Source organism: Crocuta crocuta, unplaced genomic scaffold, assembly GCF_008692635.1.
Source record: "Crocuta crocuta isolate KB4526 unplaced genomic scaffold, BGI_CrCroc_1.0 scaffold78, whole genome shotgun sequence".
Lineage (NCBI taxonomy): Eukaryota > Metazoa > Chordata > Mammalia > Carnivora > Hyaenidae > Crocuta > Crocuta crocuta.
This window is the reverse complement of record NW_027532617.1, coordinates 1,460,208-1,480,961: the sequence shown is the minus strand read 5'-3', so window position 1 is coordinate 1,480,961 and position 20,754 is coordinate 1,460,208. Positions and strand designations below refer to the sequence as shown.

The 20,754-nt window shown below is 43.8% G+C and overlaps 1 protein-coding gene across 3 annotated transcripts in view; it reads left to right on the top strand.

Annotated features, from left to right (window-relative positions):
* Positions 1–20,754, top strand: part of FAT3 (FAT atypical cadherin 3) — a 520,003-nt gene that overhangs the window by 323,327 nt on the left and 175,922 nt on the right. For all 3 annotated transcript variants that reach the window (XM_077780625.1, XM_077780624.1, XM_077780623.1), the window contains exon 3: positions 9,093–9,154. In XM_077780625.1, the coding sequence (XP_077636751.1) occupies positions 9,093–9,154 (62 nt within the window). The remainder of the gene's footprint in view (positions 1–9,092; positions 9,155–20,754) is intronic.

Here is a 20,754-nt window from a genome sequence, read left to right as displayed (position 1 = left end):
ATGCTAGACCTCTGCCCAACCCAAATAATTCAGAACCTCTGGATGTGGGACCCTGGCCTCTGTGTGTCTTCATGCTCTTCGCATGATTCCAAGACACAGCTGAGTGTGAAAAACAGCAGTGATCTAGAGCCAAGCTTCTCAAAATGCAGTGTGCATACAAATCACGTGGGTCTGGGAGGAGCCTGCCCCTTTGCACATCTAGCTAGCTCGTACATGATGCTGATGCCGCTACTCCATGCCACACTTTGAGCTCCAGGTATATATAATATCTTCTTGATAAAATTTGATAATGTACGGATGAAGGGTTTCTGATAAATAGATCTTTGAACAAGATACATAAACTGTAAGCATCGGTTTCTTCATCGGTCAGGTGACAGAGTAAGTAGTAGACGTTTTGCAATTTCTGTTTCCCAAATGTGTAGACACCTTTGAGGGGAAATCTCAAGATGAGAAGGAAGCACAATTGGATCTTTGAACACATAGGAGACTACCAGTGTTATTTCTGGAGATAATAATAAGAGTAACATTATTTGGGCATTTAATATGTGCCAGCAATCAAACTAAGCATTTTAAATCAATCATTTAATTTAATAAGCCGCAAGTTACCAATGAGGAAGCTGATCTTTAAAGAAGCTAATAAGTAACTTGCTGACTACTCTGAGTCGCCTGGGGGCGGGACTGAGCTGCAAAGCCAGCCGACCTGAGACCAAAGCGTGAGCACTGGTTAGAGTCCTGCGAAACAATGTGGTGCTTCCCAGACTGGACAGTCCCCAAGACCCATCCATATAGTGTCATTTAGATTTCCAGCCACTACCTCTTCCTTATTTTGATCATCTAATATTCAAAATTCTGCAAAAAAAAAAAATACAACTCTTGGCAGAAAGAGAAAGGGGGAGATGTGCACCATATTGCACATCTGAGCACACACATCAGTGATATGTTAATGGCACCAAAAGATGGCATCATTTTATACAACATCCTTAATATTGGTTCACCATCTGTAGCTTAATTTCTCTGAAGAAATCCAATATGGCATTCAAGGCTTAGCTAAAGCATCTAGAGACTTCTTCAGGTACATAAATAACTTCTTCATCTAGGCCAGACCAGAAGACAGAGCCAGAGGGCTGTGTGAGGTTGGGAAGGAAAGCCATGAGGAATGGTGATGAGGAGAGACACTGAGGGAGGAACAGACAGGACTGGAAAGTATCCAGGTGTCCTGGCGAAAGTGGACTCACACACAACATCTCTGGTCCCATGTGTGTGTACATGTGTGCGTGTGCATATGTGGATGTGTGTGGCAGAACCACTTGGTACGAGAGAATTACTCAGAGAAGAGACGTTTGGAATATTCTCCACCACATAACATCATTATTCCTCCCTTGTTGGCTCCTGGCTTATCCTTCGCCCCGATGACAAGTTGCCCTGACCCAGATCCCCTAATCGATCTTGTCTGTAATGAGTGGTACAGCAAGGGAGCAGGGCTTGCCCGAACCTCAGAACTCTCCCTCCGGGCTGTGGGCAACAACATCGGTCAACTAGGCCTCAAGTAAAGGTGCAGGATGTGTGCTGGCATCGATACTTTTCCTGCATAAGCTGGCTTTTCCCCTTTTGCTACCTGTAGCTGCTACAGCGTCCTGTATCCAAGGGGGAAAGTATTTCTGGCAGAAGAATCCTGCCTGCGATTTCCCTGCCGCTCAGGCCGAATTGAGAAATGCCATCCATTGGCTTGCAAAGAAAGAAACTGAAACTTACTGGTAATAGAAAACCAAGAGCTAGGAACCACGTTTGACCCACAGGGTCTTCACACTTGAGGTGCATCCTCATTTACACAGTTTAAAAGCTTATGTTGGCATCTCAGAAATCGCTATAAAGAAAAGTTCAAGTTGCAGATGAAAGCTCCATCAGTGATTTCCCTGTCAGATTTTCTTAAGAAAATTTAACAGTAGCGCTGTGCGCTCAATCAAGCAACTCCAAATCTTTACACCTCATGAAACATCTCTTACTTAAGAAGCTTGTCTGATAGAACCAGTTTCTGGGTTCTTTTTTTAACCCTCTCATAGCTGATGTTTTAGCTCTTGTCTATTCTTTATTTCTGGTGATTCTTTTTAAATAAATACTATGTAGTCTATGAACACGTATTATCTAGTTGTCTTTTTTATTTTTTTTATTTTTTAATTTTATTTTTAAAAATGGTTTACTGTTTACATATTTTTTTGAGACAAAGAGAGACAGAGCATGAGTGGGGGAGGGGCAGAGAGAAAGGGAGATACAGAATCCTAAGCAGGCTCCAGGCTCTGAGCTGACAGCATAGAGCCCAACACGGGGCTCAAACACAGACTGCGAGATCATGACCTGAGGTGAAATCAGACACTCAACTGACTGAGCCACTCAGGCACCCATTTGTTTGTTTTTTTAACTTTGCAAGGGGCAGGGGAGAGGACAGAGGGAGAGAGCAAGAGAATCTTAAGCGAGCTCCACGCAACGCGCCAAGCCCAATGCAGGGCTCAACTCTGTGACCATGAGATCATGACCTGAGCCGAAAGTTGACTGCTCAACTGGTATTGAGCCCCCTAGTTATCTTTTTAAAACAAACTTAATAGATGTCTTCACTCCAAATTTAACTTTTCCCATATAAAGTTTTGTGTTTGAATTTACACTTGCCCTGAAATTTGCACTTAGTGTGTGTGCATTTCATTCTCTCCACATTCAGTGCATGGCCTTATGTCCATGTGTAAATACTGCAGGCAACATTTTGAGGCGTCCTTATGGGCTGAATTGAAAGGTAGAAATGAAACAGAAGTTCTAGATTTTGGAATCTTATGGAAGAGACGATAAACGTGTGGATGACTAAGAAGTTTATTTTTTTCATTTGAAAACATGCACTCAGAGTTCACAGCATTTTGATTTTCCTCCTTTTGAGAGAGATGTGGATGCTTCAGTGCTGATTTGGGGCAGCAAACAAAAACCATCAACAAAACAAAAAGGCAATCTGCTGAATGAGAAAAGGTGTTTGCAAATGATATATCATTTGCCAGTAATGGGATCATATTCAAAAGGTATAAAGGTTTTGTGGACAGGTTAAAATCAGACCACACCCCCTCTAGTTCCTGCCTGGGTGACTTGCCCAAGTCCTGCTCAGCTGGGCTCAGGCCCAAGAAGAGAGTGGGGTCAATGAAAGATCAGAAAATGATCTCCTTTAATGTGTTTGTGCTATTACAGACTCCTCATGCTGCAAAGAGACTTAGGACATTCCCAGATGAGGAAACTGGGACCTAGAGAAAATATGTGATTGCCCAGAATCTTATAACCAGTAACTGACAGAGCTGAGACTAGGACTCAGACCTCCTGGCCCCCCAGGCAGGCAGCTTTGCCACCACTGGACATACTCATCTGCTAGGGAGATAGTGAAGAAACTTCCGAGGTAACATCACTGGGTGTGGAATGATGGCTTAGTCATTGGCGACCTTGTGCAAATTATTTAACTCCATTTCCTTCTAAGCGAAGTCAGAATGGTTCCTGTTTCTTGTAACTGTGAGATTAAATGAGAGCATGTACATAAACTGTTTAGTACAGTGACTGACACATAGTACTCAACAAATGTGGGATACTATGATACTATTATTTGCTTGCCTTTCTCCATGAACTCGTTAGAAACCAGGATGTGGGAAGACCATGGAAATGGCCACAAAGGCCAATGCATAATAGTAATCGGCAGCTAAAAAATTAAAAAAAAATATAGTGGCACCTGGGTGGCTCAGTCAGTTGAGTGTCTCACTTCAGTTCACATCATGATCTCACAGTCCAGTCTTAGCCACATCGGGCTCTGTGCTNCTCCCACTGTGTCTCCCTCTGTCTCTCAAAAGTGAATAAACATTTAAAAAATAATAAAAATAAATAAATAAAAGGCTGTCAGGAATTGTTCAAAATGCCTTCAACTGCCAGTATGAAAGAGGGTTCCAAATATTGGGAAGACATTGAAATTATTCAAAGACTGAAACAGAGCATTCAGTTAATTTTAACACCCCTTGGTTTGGGACAATTATGTCCATTCTGCATAAAACAGTATTGAGAGTTCTAGAAGATTCATTCAAACAATTTTTGCTTGGTACCTACAGTGTGCTAGCTTCTATGTTAAATACCAAGAACACAAAGTGAATAAGATCTGTTTTCAACCCCTTTATTTGTATTGTATTAGGAAAAGTGTCCTAGCAAACAGAGCTTGGTCGCATTGGGTGCTGTGATAGTACTATTTCTATATTGAACAACTGTGGCCCACACTAATCTAGGTTACTGAGCTCACCTAGTGAACTACCCAAAATCTCTTCCTTCTTGCAACTGTGGCCTAGAGGGAGATCCTGACCACAGATGGGTTACACAAAATATACCAGAGGGAAAATCAGAGAAGGCTTCACCGAGAAGGCAATGTGCAAACTGTCTGGAAGGACAGTGAGGGGTTTACCAGATAGCTGGGGATAGACATGGAGAAATGGAAAGCAGAGGAAATGCAGATGAAAAAGACAGAATAGGCACTAATTGGGGTTCACAGGGCTGATCATTCTAGTTGTATTTCTAATTCTAAACTCAGCTTCCAACAGTCCTGGTAAATTATGCTGAAGCAGCTAAGGCATGCATTGCTTCGAGTAGCACTTAAAGAAAATGTGAATGTCACGGCAATAGATTACACAGCTGTGACCCAGGACACCCACAGGGAGAGAAAGCCAGAGAACGATGTCATCTGACAAGTATCACTTCTCCTACCATAACTACTTAGAACTCTGTGAGTTCTCTTTGGAACAGGCAGCGACATTTTTGTGCTCAGAGAGCACAAAAAGCTCTTTCCCAGAGAGCTTGTGAGAGTCCCGTCTCCACAACAAAAAATCAGAACTAGTCATTTTTAAAGTAATTGCATGGTTCCAGCCATATGCTCTCCCCCCTCTTTGGTGAGTATCATTCACTTAGGACTGGCGTAATTCCCCTCCAAAATTGGAGGTTTGCATGTGTAATTATATCAAATGATGTGTTTGTTTATATCTCCAAACCTCATTCAAAAGCTCGCCTATGATTTATCTTTGAAATTCAATTTCTTCACATCAGTCCCCAATTGACTGTACCCAATGGGTCTACAGTTACATGTGTGATATACACGCCTTTCTCCTTCAGAGATTGCACAATGGGGTTGCCTTCCATGGCGATGAATCAGAAGAACTGAAGAGAGAGGGTGCTCTCTCCTATTTTAAGGCCCAGCTACTTTCAACTCCAACAGAATTGTTAAAAATAAGGATGCAGCATTGGCCATTTTGACAAATTCCTCCGAACTGTAAGGATGGCTGAGTGCAGTCCTTTCTGACTATAAGATATAGTGGTGCTAAGGACCATGGCTCATCCAAGGGTGTACCTTTTAAGAGAAGAGAGATTTTACCCCTTCTTGCTGTAGGTGGTCCTGTCTTGATAACAAGGATTATTTCTCAGTACAAGTAACAAGCCACAAGTTGTGGCTTTAACCCAAAAGTGTTCTGTTCATCGTTTTTATGTTCCTGACTCCCCAGGGCCAAACTTGATTGCTTCATTCATTCCAGCTCCTCTTCATGCCTGATTCCTAAACTAACTTATCCATCCATTCCTTCATTTTTGAGTGTCTGTCTTCTCCAAACATGAGAGGCTTGTTAAACTCTAAAAGGCAGAGCTTATGATCTCCTACTGATTTTTAAATAGTGTTACTGACATGTAATTTACATGCAATGACATTTACCCATTTAAAGTATACAAGTCAATGGTTTTCAGAATACTTTGGGGTCTGTGCAACTGTCACCATAACCTGTCATTGTAGAGCATTTTCATCACCCCCAGAAGAAACCTTGTACCCTCAAACAGCGTTCCCTGCCCCCAGCCCCACCTCATCGGATTTCCTATCGATTTTCACTTTTGACTTAGATTTCTTTCTTTTTTTTTTTTTTTTAACCTGACTCTTACCTATTACCTGTGAGAATAAAGATGAGGTCATGGAAACACAGAGCACTAAAGCCTATAGAGGTTTTCCTGCCTTTCTTCCAGGAATAGAAACTGCTTGGCTTTCTTAGAGCTCCAGGTTTACTGTTGTATATGGTTTCAACTTTTCAGGAAGCTCATCTCCTTTGCTGTCAGCTGATAAATATGTGAAAAACACATCTTCATGCCAGTAGGCAGATGACAGGAGAGCCACACTGCTCTCTCAGTTTCACATATGCATTGTGCAAGTAAGTGGCTTTCCTAAAAAAAAATATATATATATATACACACACACACACACACACACACATATATATATCACCCTAAGAATAATCAGGAGAAGAAGCTGACCTCTTCCCCATGCATAGCACGTCACAATGGGCTGTGGCTAAAATGACACAAGTGTCCTCAAGGGAACAGGGGGCAAAGGGCTCCTGGTCTTTTGTGCCTGGAAGAGCAGCAGGCAACCAGCACAGAGAAGGCTGACAGCCCTTTCATCCATTTATAGCCTCCATATAACAAGTGTTTCTCATTCCAGTTGTGACCTCTAACAGAGGATGCCCCCTGAGGAGGTGGTGAGGTTCGTGAAAGCCTCCTTTTCCTTTCCGAGAAGACACTTACTTCTCACTTGGAAAGCGCCTTTGTGACATATGACCTTGTCAGATAGAATGGTCTGAGAATGAAGGCATCAGATGTGTGTGTTAGACGCCCACTGGTGTGACCACACCGACCCTTAGTCAATACGCATCCAAGAGCTGTGCCCCCTTTATTCCTCCTTTCTCACCCCACCCGCCAGTGCACTCTCACACCATCTCCGCCTCCCTCTGGTTCACCCCTTACCCCCTGCACACACTGATCCAGATGCTAAAGCAGTTCAGCATACTTCATTTTTGGATGTAGCTGGGCAGAAAAATTAATGTCAATAAAAAGTCATAGTGAGATTCAACAAGGGATGGTGCAAATGCATAGAGCCATCTTTTAGAATTAGAGAACCACCTCAGTCATCATAGCAACCAAGACACATGGACACAGTAAAGGAGGGATGGAGTGGGACACAGAATCTGAGTTTTTGAGTTTCCCAGGAGGTTCTGATGGGCAGCTAGGGAAGAGAAGTTACTGATTCTCCCACTTTAAAGTCGTGATATCAGTCTTCTCTCCGTAATCTCAGACAGTAGCTCATCTTTGTATCCCAAGAGTGCATAGCACTGTGCCATTCACATGGAGGAACTCAGCAAGTGGTTTCAAAGGAATACTAAAGAGATACACCCCTAATCCACCTACAGATACTCTCCCTACACACAAACCAATATCTTCCTGGGGCACCTGAGTGGCTCAGCCGGTTGAGCATCCAACTTCGGCTCAGGTCATGATCTCACAGTTTGTGGATTCGAGCTCCGCATTGGGCTCTGTGCTGACAGCTCAGAGCCTGGAGCTTGCTTCGGATTCTGTCTCTGCCCCTCTCTCTGCCCCTCCTCACTCAGTCTGTCTCTTTCTCTCTCAAAATAAACAAACATTTAAAAAAATGCCTTCGTAAACAAGCACATTCTAAATCTGCAGCAAAACAGAAGATTAGTATATAAGTAATCTCTTCCACAGCAACTTTTGTTAACTGAGCATTAATGAAATTCCTATTCTTTGTTTTAGACCAGGGAGTAGGTGGGCCCCAGGGCTTCAAAATGGAAAGGCAGACCCTTCCCATGAAGCAACTCTGTCATCTGTCAACTTGTCTAGTGGGAAACACACAGACACACACGTGAGCAATGGATTATAGCATAGAACAAAGAACGATGATGGGGGAGCATACTGGCCGTGTTGGGACATAACCAGATGGACACCTAACCCTGGAAGACACATCGTCTCTCTAACATCTGAGCTAAATTTGAAAAAAACTAGAGGTGAAGCAGTGGGGTGGGACATGCTCTAGAAAGAATTCATGGAAAGGCTGTTCCTCTGGGCCGTGGGAACACAGGTTTCCCCCCAGTGAGGAGTGTGGACAGCTGAGAGTGAAGGGGAGTGAGGCCATTTTGTCAAGAGCCATGCTACTCCCAATGGGATTTTATTTTGAAGGTCATTTAGCCTCCTGTGACCTCTTCTTGGCTTTCTCTAAAATCCACGTGCTCCTCCCCACCACGTGTGTTAAAAGAAAAGATGGAGGTCATGAGTTCCTCAGCAGATCCTGGCAAAATGCCTTTTCCATGCTTTACGTACCTCACCAGTTTTGGGAGTGAGCTTTTCACGTGATTTTCTCTGGTCTTTTCTTTCCGTCGGTTTAGGTCACGAAGCCAGCCCAGTCCATAGTCTCTTGTCTTCAGGGCCAGTGTAGAATCAAGAAATGGAATATAAATTTGACCTCCTAATAGCCATTTCACAATAATAATAATAAAACCTGCAAAACACAAATTGCTGCATAAGCTGGTCAGCCTTGAAGGTTCTGTCTTCTCATTGCCTTTTCTTTGTCTATACTCAAAGGGCTGATTCATTTATGGGAAACTCCATTCGAAGGAAGGATACAGAGATATTTCCCACGTGGAACTTATTTTGTTTAAAGATTTAAACACAATGATGAAATTACGGTGTGAGGTCTTCCATATGTAAGAGTTAATAAATTTGAAATAATTATGTGTACAAGGAGCTATTACGGAAGTAACCTTCTTTGTCAAGTGTAACAAAAAATTATATAAGCATAAAAAAGTTCAATAAGAAAGTGCTGTTTCACAGGCTGATTCTAATCAGCATCAACCTATTAATGTTCAAGAACTCTGAAATCTTTAATGAGGTTCTTACTGTAGAATTTCAGTCATATGCAAATGAATCATTGAAATTCCTCATTATCAGAAAAACAATGGTTCTTCAGTGAGTTTTTACATCCCCAAAGTGATTACAGTACCTAACTGAGGTAAGCAGAGCCAGAACAAATTCTGCAGGTTTTCTCTGTACATTTTATTTTGTTTCAAGAATAATTCGGAGATCATCTCGATTGTCACTGGGGATTGGAGAGTTACCGTTCCCCATCGTTTTTGCTTTTCCTTTAACTAAATTTGCTTCCCATGCTCAGTAAGCTACTTGCCCCAGATATTTAAAAGTCAAATATTCTCATTTCTACGCAGGTCTGATTACAACAACTTCAAGGAAATTGGATCGAGAACAGCAGGCAGAACATTTTCTGGAGGTAAGTGCATAGAGGGAACTGGCATTCATTAAAACTGACTTTCACTAAACTTCTTTAACCTTCAACATAAACTAGCACTTTAATACATTTGAACAGTGGATTCCAAAATGAAGAGACCTCTCTTGGGCTGATTGGTTCTGAATGTGGAGATCTCTGGCGCATTCCTCTGAATGCACTCTCACGTGCAGAGCCGTTGTGGCAAACCAGATGCACCAACACATCTGCCTTGACTTCAAGCCCCTTTGTCAGCCATCAGAAAGGAAAATTCAGGAGTAGAGCCCTGCAAGCCCCCAGGGCCTCCAATGCAGAGAAGGAAAGAGCAAAAGTGCTATGATGAGAGTGAAGTCCATCATTTGTGAAGACGTGCATTGCTTTGCTTCTCATTTCCTTTCTGGGGAGAGAGTTGAGGAAGGGAAGCCTGCTAGTTGATTCAATGCCCAAGACTACTGTTTCTGAAACCGTAAAATGTACTCCTATAATTCATTAAGGCAGAAACAGCAGCAACATAAACTGTAAGAGCATTATTTCTAGAGGAGGAAAAAAAAACCCACCATAAGGCAAGAGATGAGAAAATAGATATGAAAGTGCTTAGTGGAACATTCTTTCTTTACGTATGGTGTCTTTATTGGGAAGCCTGAGGTCTGGGTAGTATGTACGGCTCTGTGATTTAGGTGTGACGGTCTGATACAGAATGGATGATGGCACTTGGAAGGTAGGGGTTTGTTAAGGGTTTAGCACATATCTGTGCTTCTAAAATGGTCTGTTAGTCCCTAAGAATCATTTACTGGAGTCCACAGATCATACACACACACACACACACACACACACACACACATACACACGCTCATACACTCACACCTTTCTCTCCTGTTGTTTTCCTTTAAATCAGTTCACCAGCAATGATTTATGTAACAAATTCTGGGCTAAGAATCGGGCCCTGTGGATGAAGTAACTGCATTGCCATGATCATGATTAGTAGCTCGAATGGATAAAAGCTGTTTAATTGCCCTGGACCTCAGTTTCCCCTACTGTGAAATGTGACAAATAATTACTGTTCCAGATACCTCAAAGGATCATTATTAGGATCAGTCCTTATATTTTATGCTGAAGCACTTTTATCTTAAAGCATTACACGTAATAAAGGATTATTATTATGATCATCAACGCTGTGATAATCCTTTTAAAACATTGCTATCATCTCATAAAGATGAAAGACTCCAGGCTGCCAAAAAATAATTATTATAATTCTTTTTTCAAAATCATACCATTGGGCTGCAGTTCATATCTGGTCCAGAATTAGAGAACATTTGCCAAAATAATAACACCTGTTATATTTATGCGCTCCTTTTCCTCCCAACAGAGTCCAGGACTCCTGGGGAGCTTGTGTTCTCGGGTAGTTGAACCCATTACCTCCCAGCAGGGAAAAGGAGGCCACCTCATTAGCTGGGGCATCTGCCTGAGATCACTTGCTGCCTTGTCCCTGGAAAGGCTGTGTCTTCAGGAAGATGTGGTACAGTGTGACAGGAGGGAAAAGTGTTTCCAGGCATTTGAATTTACTTCCCAGAAGAATCCTGAACAGTTGTGCATCCTTTTACAGACTTACATAAATACGGACCAAACATTTTCGTTCTTTAGACTAACACAGATGGATCTGGAACTTCATTTCTCGGTACCTGGTTTTAATCATCCTAGAGACGTAGAGCAACATAGCAGCTAGCGACCTCTTAGGGTTGTTGGGGGAAATAAGTGTGCAGTGTCCCTTCTGGTATCTATGCTAAGTAGGTGCTCAGTAAAGTGTAGCTGTAACTGTTGCGGTTTTAGTCATTATCGTATGGTGTCATAACACCTAAACCTCCTGAACATTCGATTTCATGTCTGCATCCCAGGATAGTAGCTCCAAGGCAGCTCATGTGCAGAGAGGAGCCTCAGACCATGGCTACTTCATTTGGCCCAGGTCACAGGGTCTGCCCTATGTGCTGGGGATACAGAGTAAACAGGAAGGGGCAGGGGGGCACGTAATAAATGAATAAAGGCTGTAACTCCAAATGCAAGCTCTCTGAGGTCACTCAAGGAAGGTTCCATGATAGTGCCTGAAAGTGGGGGTGGGAGGCAACATCCGACAGACTGGTTGAGAGAGCCTCTTGAGTAGGTGACATTTGGTGACAGGAAGCCAAGATTCTGTTCAAGGCCAGTGTGATCATCTAGGCCAGTGTGATCAAGGGTTTAAAGATGGAGGTGGGAAAAAGTGGTAGGAAATGAAGTTGCAGAAAGCAAACAGGGCTGTGGGAAGGATTATGCACTTTTTCCTGAGCGCAGTGGAAACCCATCACGCGGGGATAGCATGATACGCTTGCTCGCGTTGCTACTCAGCTGAACAAAGATGGGCTGGGGCAGGGCACAAGTAGCGTGGAGGCGCTGGGGGTGCTTTTAGAGGGATCCACCTGAGACATGATGAGATGTTTGGATGAGCATTGTTAAAAAATAACTAGAGAAACAGAAACAAACGTAGAAACAAACATTGACACCTCGCAAAGCAGGCTGTCTCCACTGCGGTAACTGCAAAATGGGGGGGAAGGCAGGCTTTCGCAAAGTGAAGAATAAACAACCAGGAAGAGGAAATTTAAAAATAACTCACTGGCTGGAGCCACACAGCCAACCTTGCTTGGGGTGAGAAAGAACAAAGAAGGAAGGAGAGGGCCCAGCCTTGGCTTGGCTTTTGGGGACTGAGTGACTGGATATATATACTTGGATTCTGGTCAAGCAGAGCACCGACAGGAGGCACAGAAGTTAGCCAAGTTGCAGTTTGCTGATGTGCGACCATAGACAACAGCGTTTCCATCTTGGGCCTAGAAATGGATTTCAGCCAGGGTGAAGGCAGCGGGTCAAAGCAGCAAACTGGCTTTCCTGAAGTTTCAGGGTGGAGATTTGAAAGCTATAGGTCAGCTGAACCACCTCAACTTGCCCTCACACACCCACCACTGTGCCGCCCCATCGCCCAGGGGCCCCATCATTTGTGCTCTTTCTTTTAGTCACCCCTCCTGCTGAGGGTTTCAAACACCAGATCATCTTAGTCTTCCTCTCTCTCACTCAGTCTCTCCATCTCTCTTGCACTCTCTCTCTCTCTCTCTCCCATGCACACTCTCTTGCTCTCACTTTCTAACTTGTACAGTTCTTGGTCACAGTATTTTTTTTTCTATATAACTTTGCTGTGATGGTTTCAGTGACATTCGTCTCTTTTTTTCTGAATGGATCATGGAAAGGATATTACTTTAACCCAGTCTTCCAAAAAACCTGAGTAAAATAACATCATTCAGAGTGCAGAATAGAGTTCTCTGCTGTACACAGATTTTTGTGACTGCTAATACATCCTGTGAGTTGTAAGTGTTGGGTGTGGGTAATTAACCTCCTGGAGAGCCTTTAATTGCCAAGATAACCCTATGCTCCTCTTAAACTCATATTAACCTTCTGGCTCTATTTCATATCTCTCCTTTCCAATAAAATAAAATGGACTCTTCTTGAAAAGGACCCATTTAGAGGCTGACCTGGCAGGTACATTTCTGAATAGGTAACCAGGAGGACATGAATGATTTGTTTTTAGTCTGCTATCGCCATGATAGAAGTCACTTTAATTGTATACTGCTGGTGTTCTGCCTGTACATTGATTTGAGATTTTAGCTTGACCATGTACAGGCTGCAAGGGTTTTTGAGTCTGTAAGCATTCATCTGACACCTCTCACTATAAGAGGACAGTTGTCATGACCAGAATCCAAGGGATTTGCTAAAGAAACAAGACCAGCAAAGAACTGTAGAAAGATTCAAAGTGCAACTTCCTCTTCGTTGGTGAATTCTCAGTATTAAATCTTGCCTAATTTCAGATCTGTCATGTGTAAACATTGGAGTGATTGCCTCTCCCCACCATAAAATATGCAATTTTTAGCCTACTTATTCAAAGTCATATGCATTCCTTCATAGCCTTTTATGATTGTAACAGAGATAGAAAGCTAATTCCAGCAAATAGATGCAGAAAGCTGATAATGGGTACATAAACTAAACAGTGAATTAATGTTTTAGCCTAGTAGTTATGATTTTAACCCTGATTACCTCATTATCAGAGAAGGCAGCTGTGAAAAGGGAATGAATGCACTCATTTCTCTTATATTATAATCACTTGTGTTGATGACCTACTAGGTTTAAACCCTTTGTGGGCATGACACTCGATTTACTGAGATGGTGAATGGAAGGTAGTGTGGGAGAGCAGAGATGTTAAATTCAGGGAGTCCTGAGATTATATTTTAGGACGGCTCACAAGACTTAGACCCCCTTCCCCTCAAGAGCGAAGTGGGGATAACAATCCCTAACACAGGCTTGGTATGAAGAGTTAATAAATGTTGGGGGGTGGGGGAGGGAGAAACGCTCAGATGCTGACTGTCAGATAGCAGTTGGCCCATAATTGCCAGTCCCAACTACTTTACTTCTCTCTATTCAGAATAGCTGGTCTAGCACCTGGGAAACAGGAGGCACTCAATAAATGCCCTCTGAATGAATGATTACTCAAAGAGGCCTTTATTTCACCCTGAATGAGATGATGGACAGCAGTTTAGCACATGGTGACGTGCATTGGCTGGAGACAGAAACTGTGGAACACGCTGCCTCTTTCCATCTGCCTTGCCAGGTTAACTTTGATCCCCCATTTCCTTATCTGTAAAGCAGGGGTCAGTGATCCCTACCTCATCCATGAACTACACAGAGGGCCTGGCATGCACAGACACTGCTGAACCATTGTCTGTCCCTCCCTCTTCCCCGTCCCCTCCCTTCTCTCCTTGTCCTCAACAAACACCTTGTCAATTCCCTTTCTTTTTCAGTCCTGGCCCCAGTATTTTGAATAGCTTCTAGCAGTTCAATTATTCTTAAAAGATATATCCACTTAAATAATCCTATAGTCCCAGCTTAATTATGTGTGAATCTTTATCTTGCTTGCTAAAAGAGTATTATTTGCCTCCCTTTTGATCTTGAAATGCCTCTCTGTTCAGGGCTGGATGGTTCTGATAAAAGTCTTCCAAGGAGAACAGAGAGCGTATTTTATTTGCAAATCAAAAAAAGATGACAAGGCCCAGTCACCAGTATAAAGACGGAAGATGGGAAATTATGTTGTGTGTGTGTACGTATAACTTGAAGTAGCCCAGAGAATGCGGTGAGATTTTAGAGTGCAGTCGTTATAAATAACAAAACACATTACAGAATGATACACTAAATCTATAGGAATATAAATTATCTAGTACCTGTCCCTTCAGCATACTCACCCATTGTCCTCTGTAAGGTACACCTCATGTGACCATTTTTTCTTCCTGTTTGAAATTCTCATCCCTTTTATGGTTGTATTTTCTGAGAGAAAAAAATCATGTGCTTTGCTAAGTTTTTATAACATTTCCTCCTGCCTTAGCATGCAAATTGATTTTTCCGGTGAGTGCACATCCTTCGAGGTTTCTTCCTGTGGCAAGCTTCTGCTACTGAAATGATGGGCATTTCTTGTGGTGAAGGATTGCAGGCCTCATTCAACCCATTAAGCAGTCTGTAGTTTGATCATTTACCTATGAGAGAAATGAAAGTTTCTCTCATTAGGTCCTTCTTTCTGGCACCTTCAAGAAACTTTGCAGGAAGTACAGCAGACTTTCAAAAACGGTGGTATATCCAAGCACAGACACGGCACCTGTACTACACACTGGCCTCAGGCGGGAAGTTGGTTTCTTCTTCTTGTACAGCTTTGAAAAGTTAATGAAAGGTCTCTGCCTTCCTCCTGTCTTGCAAGCTTTATCCCGTGCTTATTCTGGACCCAGTACTGGGCTAGACACAAGCTTCTGTTACTAGACCTAGTGTGTTTTGCCCACTGATCTTTTTTTTTCTTCTGCCTTTCACACTGAGGTCATTAGAGTCTAACCTGCTGATTATTCATGAGCTGCTGTCTTGGAATCAAGGAGCCGTTTTTCATTCGGATCATCCAGACACTTCCCTCACATTATACAGATGCAGAAACTGAGATGAAGGGGACAAGACAGATCCAAGATCAAACAGTCACTTCATAGAGGCATCCAGTATACGTCTTCCTCTCTTTATAAAAGTGTGGCCCTAAATATCCATCAGCACATTGAAACGTGGCAAATCAAATCATCTTTTCCCCTTCTTGTTTTACTTTTTTCAAGTTTATTTATTTATTTTGAGCGAGACAAAGATGGTGTGAGTGGGGAAGGGATGGGGGGGAGAGAGAGTAAGAGAGAGTGGGGGGGAGAGGGAGAGAGAGAGAACCCCAAGCAGGCTTCATGCTGCCAGCGCAGAGCCTGATGCGGGGCTCAAACCCACGAACAATGAGATCATGACATGAGTTGAAATCCAGAGTTGGATGCTCAACTGACTGTGCCGCCCAGGCGCCCCTCCCACTCTGGTTTTACAGCAGATTTACCGAGGTGTCATGTCAGCCCGCCCTCAAGCATCAGCATGGTATGAGCATGAGAAGAGAAGGTTTTCTCTTCTGCTCTTCAGGTATCCATTTGCTCCTCCAGCAGCTGCCCCTCAGTGCCCACTCCTCTGCTCCTCCCTGCCGCCCAGCTCTGGACGGGGGCTCTCTCTGTGGGGCGCTGCCCCAAGCCCCAGGATAAGGTCCACCTGAGGATGCTGTGCCCATACTGTGCGCACCAGCTCGGACTCGCAGAAAAGTACACCAGGGGTTCCATGTTATGTTAAAAGTCATACGTTGAAGTCCTAAACCTTGTCGCCTCAGAATGTGACTGTGTCTGGAGTCTTTAAAGAGGTAATTAATTTAAAATGAAGTCATTAGGGGGCGGGGGGTGGGGGAGCCTAAACCAGTATGACTGGTGTCCTTGTAAGAAAAGGAAATTTGGACACAGGCACATTCAGAGGGAAAATCATGGGAAGACACAGGAAGAAGACAGCCATCTGCAAGTTGAGGACAGAGGCCTCATAAGAGACCAGCCTGTCAGCACCTTGACCTCAGACCTCTAGCTTCTGGAATTGTGAGAAAATAAATGTCTGTTGTGTAAGGCATCCAGCCTGTTGTCATTTGTCATAGCTGCCCAAACATGCTACTACAGTAGGCAGACTCCAGTTAGGGGCCCATCCCTGCCCCTTTGTCCTGATACTGCCACCTCACAAGCCTACTTTATTTACTGCAGGACTGAGACAGCTACAAACACAGTAGAGGAGGAACAACCCTCCACCTAACTATGGTCATTTCCATGTTCCACACTCCATAACTACGATCGCAGAATATCCCCAAGTGAAAATTCCTCACAGAGGCTTCCTCATGGCATGCATTGGTGTCTAACTGCTTCCCTACCCTCAAGTACCTACCTATCTGAGTGCCTGCTTACTCCACTGTTTGCATTGAGGGTTTCCAGCCCACCTTTCCCAGAAATCTTGTCCCTTAGCTCAGGAACAAACCTATCCCTTTCGACTTTTCTAAATCATGGGGTGCCTGGGTGGCTCAGCCGGTTAAGCATCCGACTTCGGCTCAGGTCATGATCTCGCAGTTCGTGGGTTTGAGCCCCGCGTCGGGCTCTGTGCTGACTGCCAGCTCAGAGCCTGGAGCCTGCTTCAGATTCTATATCTCCCTCTCTCTCTGACCCTCTCCTGTTCATGCTGTCTCTCTGTCTCTCTCAGCAATAAATAAAACATTAAAAAAATTAAATCAATGTCATTCTTATGTTTCAAATAACGCCCCAAGCAGGGGTAAGCGGGCCAGTCAGGGGTGGCCTTTGGCTCTGCATCTCCAGTTAAATAAGGAGTACGGTGGTGGAAGTGATGGTGCTGGGGTGGTGGTGATCATGGTGGTGGTGGTAGTAATGGTGAAGGTGATGGTGGTGGTGGTGGTGTGCTGGGCGTAGTAGTCCTGAGGGGCGGTGGAGGTGATGGTGGCGATGATGGTGAATGTAGTGGTGGTGAAGGTGGTGGTGGTGGTGGTGGTGAATGTGCGCACGTACTTGTGTTGGGGAACATGTGCATACGAGGTAGGAGCAAGGGTTGCCATTCCAGCTCCTCCAGAACAGTCCAGCTTGGTATCAGCCCTTAAGAACAATCTTTTGTGAGATCTTCCCAGCAGTGTGAATTGCATATAGATCAATTTGTTTTCCCAGTTGACCAGAGAGTAAATATTGAATCAGACACACACACGTTTTTCAAAGCAAATATTACTTCTCAGAGGTAGTTTGCTCAAAACGGAAATTGCAAGCCGGCCCTGGGGCTAGTAATTCAGAGGCGCAGCAGGTATGAGGTGGGGGCAGACAGAGGAAATATGGCAGGTCTTACCTGCCCCTTCCAAGGAGGCTCAGCCAGTGACAAAATGGAAGCAGGAAGGTCCAGTTTCATCAGAAATTCTTATTTTTTCCAAAAATGAGAAAACAAAACAAAGAACCCCCCCAAATCAGATTTACATGTGAAATCTCCCTATACTAAAGTTGCACCTCCATTTTATTTAATACTGTATGAGGCAATGAGCTCCTATTTTACAACATTTGATGTAAGGGAGGACTTCCTTTCTTACTTCCTCATAATTTGTAAGCCTCTCACAATAGAGTAAATAATTCACATATATGGTAGGATGCAGTTTGTTTCTTTTCTCTTTGCCCCACATTTCTTTTCACGGTGTGCCCTCTTGAACCCATAGAAATGCAAGAAATGAGCCCAGGGCTGTGTCTGAAGAGACCCTTTTGAGGTTGGGAATGACAGCATGTGAGGACTTGGTTAGGATCTCAGTGGAGGGCCACCTTCCCACCCTGTCTTCATCTGAACCGAGGAAGGGAAACGTTGCTTTGGCTCTTGGATTACATAGAGTCACGAGGGCATCATGTCTGCTTTGTCTGTCTGCCACTGGCCGTTTTTCCCTTCTTAGCCTTGCTTGTCTGTGTCCCTGGTTAGCCTCCAAGTAAATAATCTGCAGTCACTTTTGTACGCTAGGAGAGTTGTCTGGAATGGGTCCTTGATTCTATAAATAGCCACCTCTAATTTATCTGGTTTTGAAAGATTGGACTTATTTTGTTTCTCCTTAAGTCTGAACACTAATTAGTCGATCCACAGTAAATGAAACCTGTTCCCTTGGACCTAGGAAGGTCTTTCCATCCAGTGGCCCCGCCTGGAAATGGAAATGAGCCTGCTTTTTGCTTTCTGCTCGCTGCTGGTGCTGGCGGCAGATAAACTGCTCCAGGCTGGTCACAGCTTGTTGAGCTGGGCACACAGGCCCCCGGGAGCTCGGGCTCTGCTTTTGTTTCCACTTGTGAATGGTTTCTGAATGTGATGCTATGCTGCTGCTTCCTTCCTGGGCAAGCACTGATTGGGTCCTGGCAGGGCAGGGGGGGAAACGTGAGGGGCAGGGAGGGGTAGGTGAGGGAGGAGGGGTGGCGGAGAACCTCTCACCCTGCAGATCTGGTGTCACATAGATGGCTTATCCCTTCCTCGCAAGGCTCTGAACAATCGTGAGGACTCCCCATGATGAATCACACATCCCAGAAGCCCAGGCTGACTTCTCCCCCTGGTGCAGTGATGATAAATTGACCCTCTGCCCTGTACTTCCAAAGCTCCTTTTCTCTCCTTTTCCCTTGTGTTGCTCTCCTAGTTTATTTTGTGCAGCACACTCTCTGAGCTACAGAATGATCTGTCCAGTCTGATTTCATTTGGGCCCTTCAGAAATCATCCAAGCCTGTGCCTAACGCCAGATGTGTATGACCCAGTTGGGCATATTAGGTCTGTCTGCGGGAAAATAAAAATATAATGGCGGCAGGTTCAGAACCTGAGATTCCAACTCAAGTGCCTCTATTAATAAAATGGAAAAACTACTTTGGCTTGCTTCCTCCTTGCTGCAGACAGCTTTGTTCAAGTGAGCTGTGGTTTCAGGACCTTCCACGTGACTTGCTTTGGTGGCAAACCAGGGGCTACAAACCGGAGGCTTTTAACCTCATCTATTGTGTGGCAAGATTGTTTCAGTGAAATGCGGAGAGGCTTGTCAGCAGGATGCACATCACTGTAAGGAAGATAAGTCAGGACAGTCCTGGATGTCAGAACCAAGGAAAATAGGTCGGTGTGTTAGGGCAAATATCATCAGTTCTTTGAAAGTGAGAAAACCTGTAATAAATTTGGTTATTCTGTCTTTGGGGACTTAGCACTGGATATATCTTTAGAATTAGTCAAACTGACTTAGAAATAAAACATCTCTTATAAAACAATGTCCTTTGTACTACAAATGTGGATAGAGAGAGTTAAAGCATGGGATTTGGAGACAGACCTCACCACTCACCGGCAGTACACCTTTCTTTATCTAGCCTCCGTTTCCTCACCTGTAAAATTTGGATGATGATGATGATGATGATGATGATGATAAAAATAGGGTGCCTGGGTGGCTTAGTTGGTAAAGCATCCAATTCTTGATTTCGGATCAGGTCATGACCTCACAGTTCACGAGATCAAGACCCGCATCTGGCTCTGCACTGACCATGCAGAACCTACTTGGGATTGTCTCTCTCCCTCTCTCTCTACCCCTCCCCCTGTTCATGCATGCACTCTCTCTCTCTCTCAAAAATAAGTAAACTTAAAATTAAAAAAAATAATAAACATCTTCTTAGGATTTTGTGAGGATTGGCATATATACTGCACTTGTTAGGTGTTTAATGTACATCAGCTCTTATGATTAGAAGCTTGAAATTTTCCTTGTGATTCCTGAAGCAGTCTTCTTGTGATGTAATTCACACACTGCACTATGTGATGCCTTGTATTTTGAATTTGTCTAATGGTTATTGAGTATACTTATGGTTCTTTAATGAGATGACATCTGTAAATGTACCTACCATAATTCCTGGTGCATGGTACTCAAAAGAGTATTAACTCCTTCCTTCCTTTTCTGAAGAGGAGCCCAAAGTTTTGGAGTCTTCTGTTTGCCATTTATGCATTTAACTGGATCATGACCAGATAAGTTGGAATAGCCCATTCCCCTAAGATAGGCTGCATGAGGAGTCAGCCGTGAGTCTGGCCCAGCTATGAAGAAGATCACCGGGCCCCTCCTGGAGGATCTGCAATTTCCCTCGCTTTCTGAGTCAGAGTCTGAGAGGAAATGAAGGCACCCAAGCTCAAATGGCAGAGCTGTAGCATTCCCAGGAATCTCAGGACTCAGTAAAGTTGTCATCCTTGAGATTAGCTTGGGACAGAGAGCTAATTTCTCTGGTTAGCTAGCTCTAGGCCCACCTGGTCTTCCCACTAACTCCCATGCTTTCCGCAGAATTATAATCCTTTTAAGGCTTTAAAATTGTGTGTACTCCTTAAGAGAGTGGGTTTAAAGTTGAAAACCAAATTGGGAAGGTTTTTTTTTCTGCTTTATTCAGACATCAACACCTCCGCTGTGAGGAAACAGTATAGTAGTCAGTAGTACAGTAGTCAGGAGAACACAGTGCCAGATTCCGTGATTCCAGAGTCATTGCCCTTAGATGTTTCAAGCTGCGTCCCTCCTGCAGACTGGCCTCAGCTCTCTTAGCAGGCTGCAGGATGACCTCCCCAGAGATTCTGCATCATCTACCTTCCTGACCTTACCTTTGATGAAGGTCCACGGT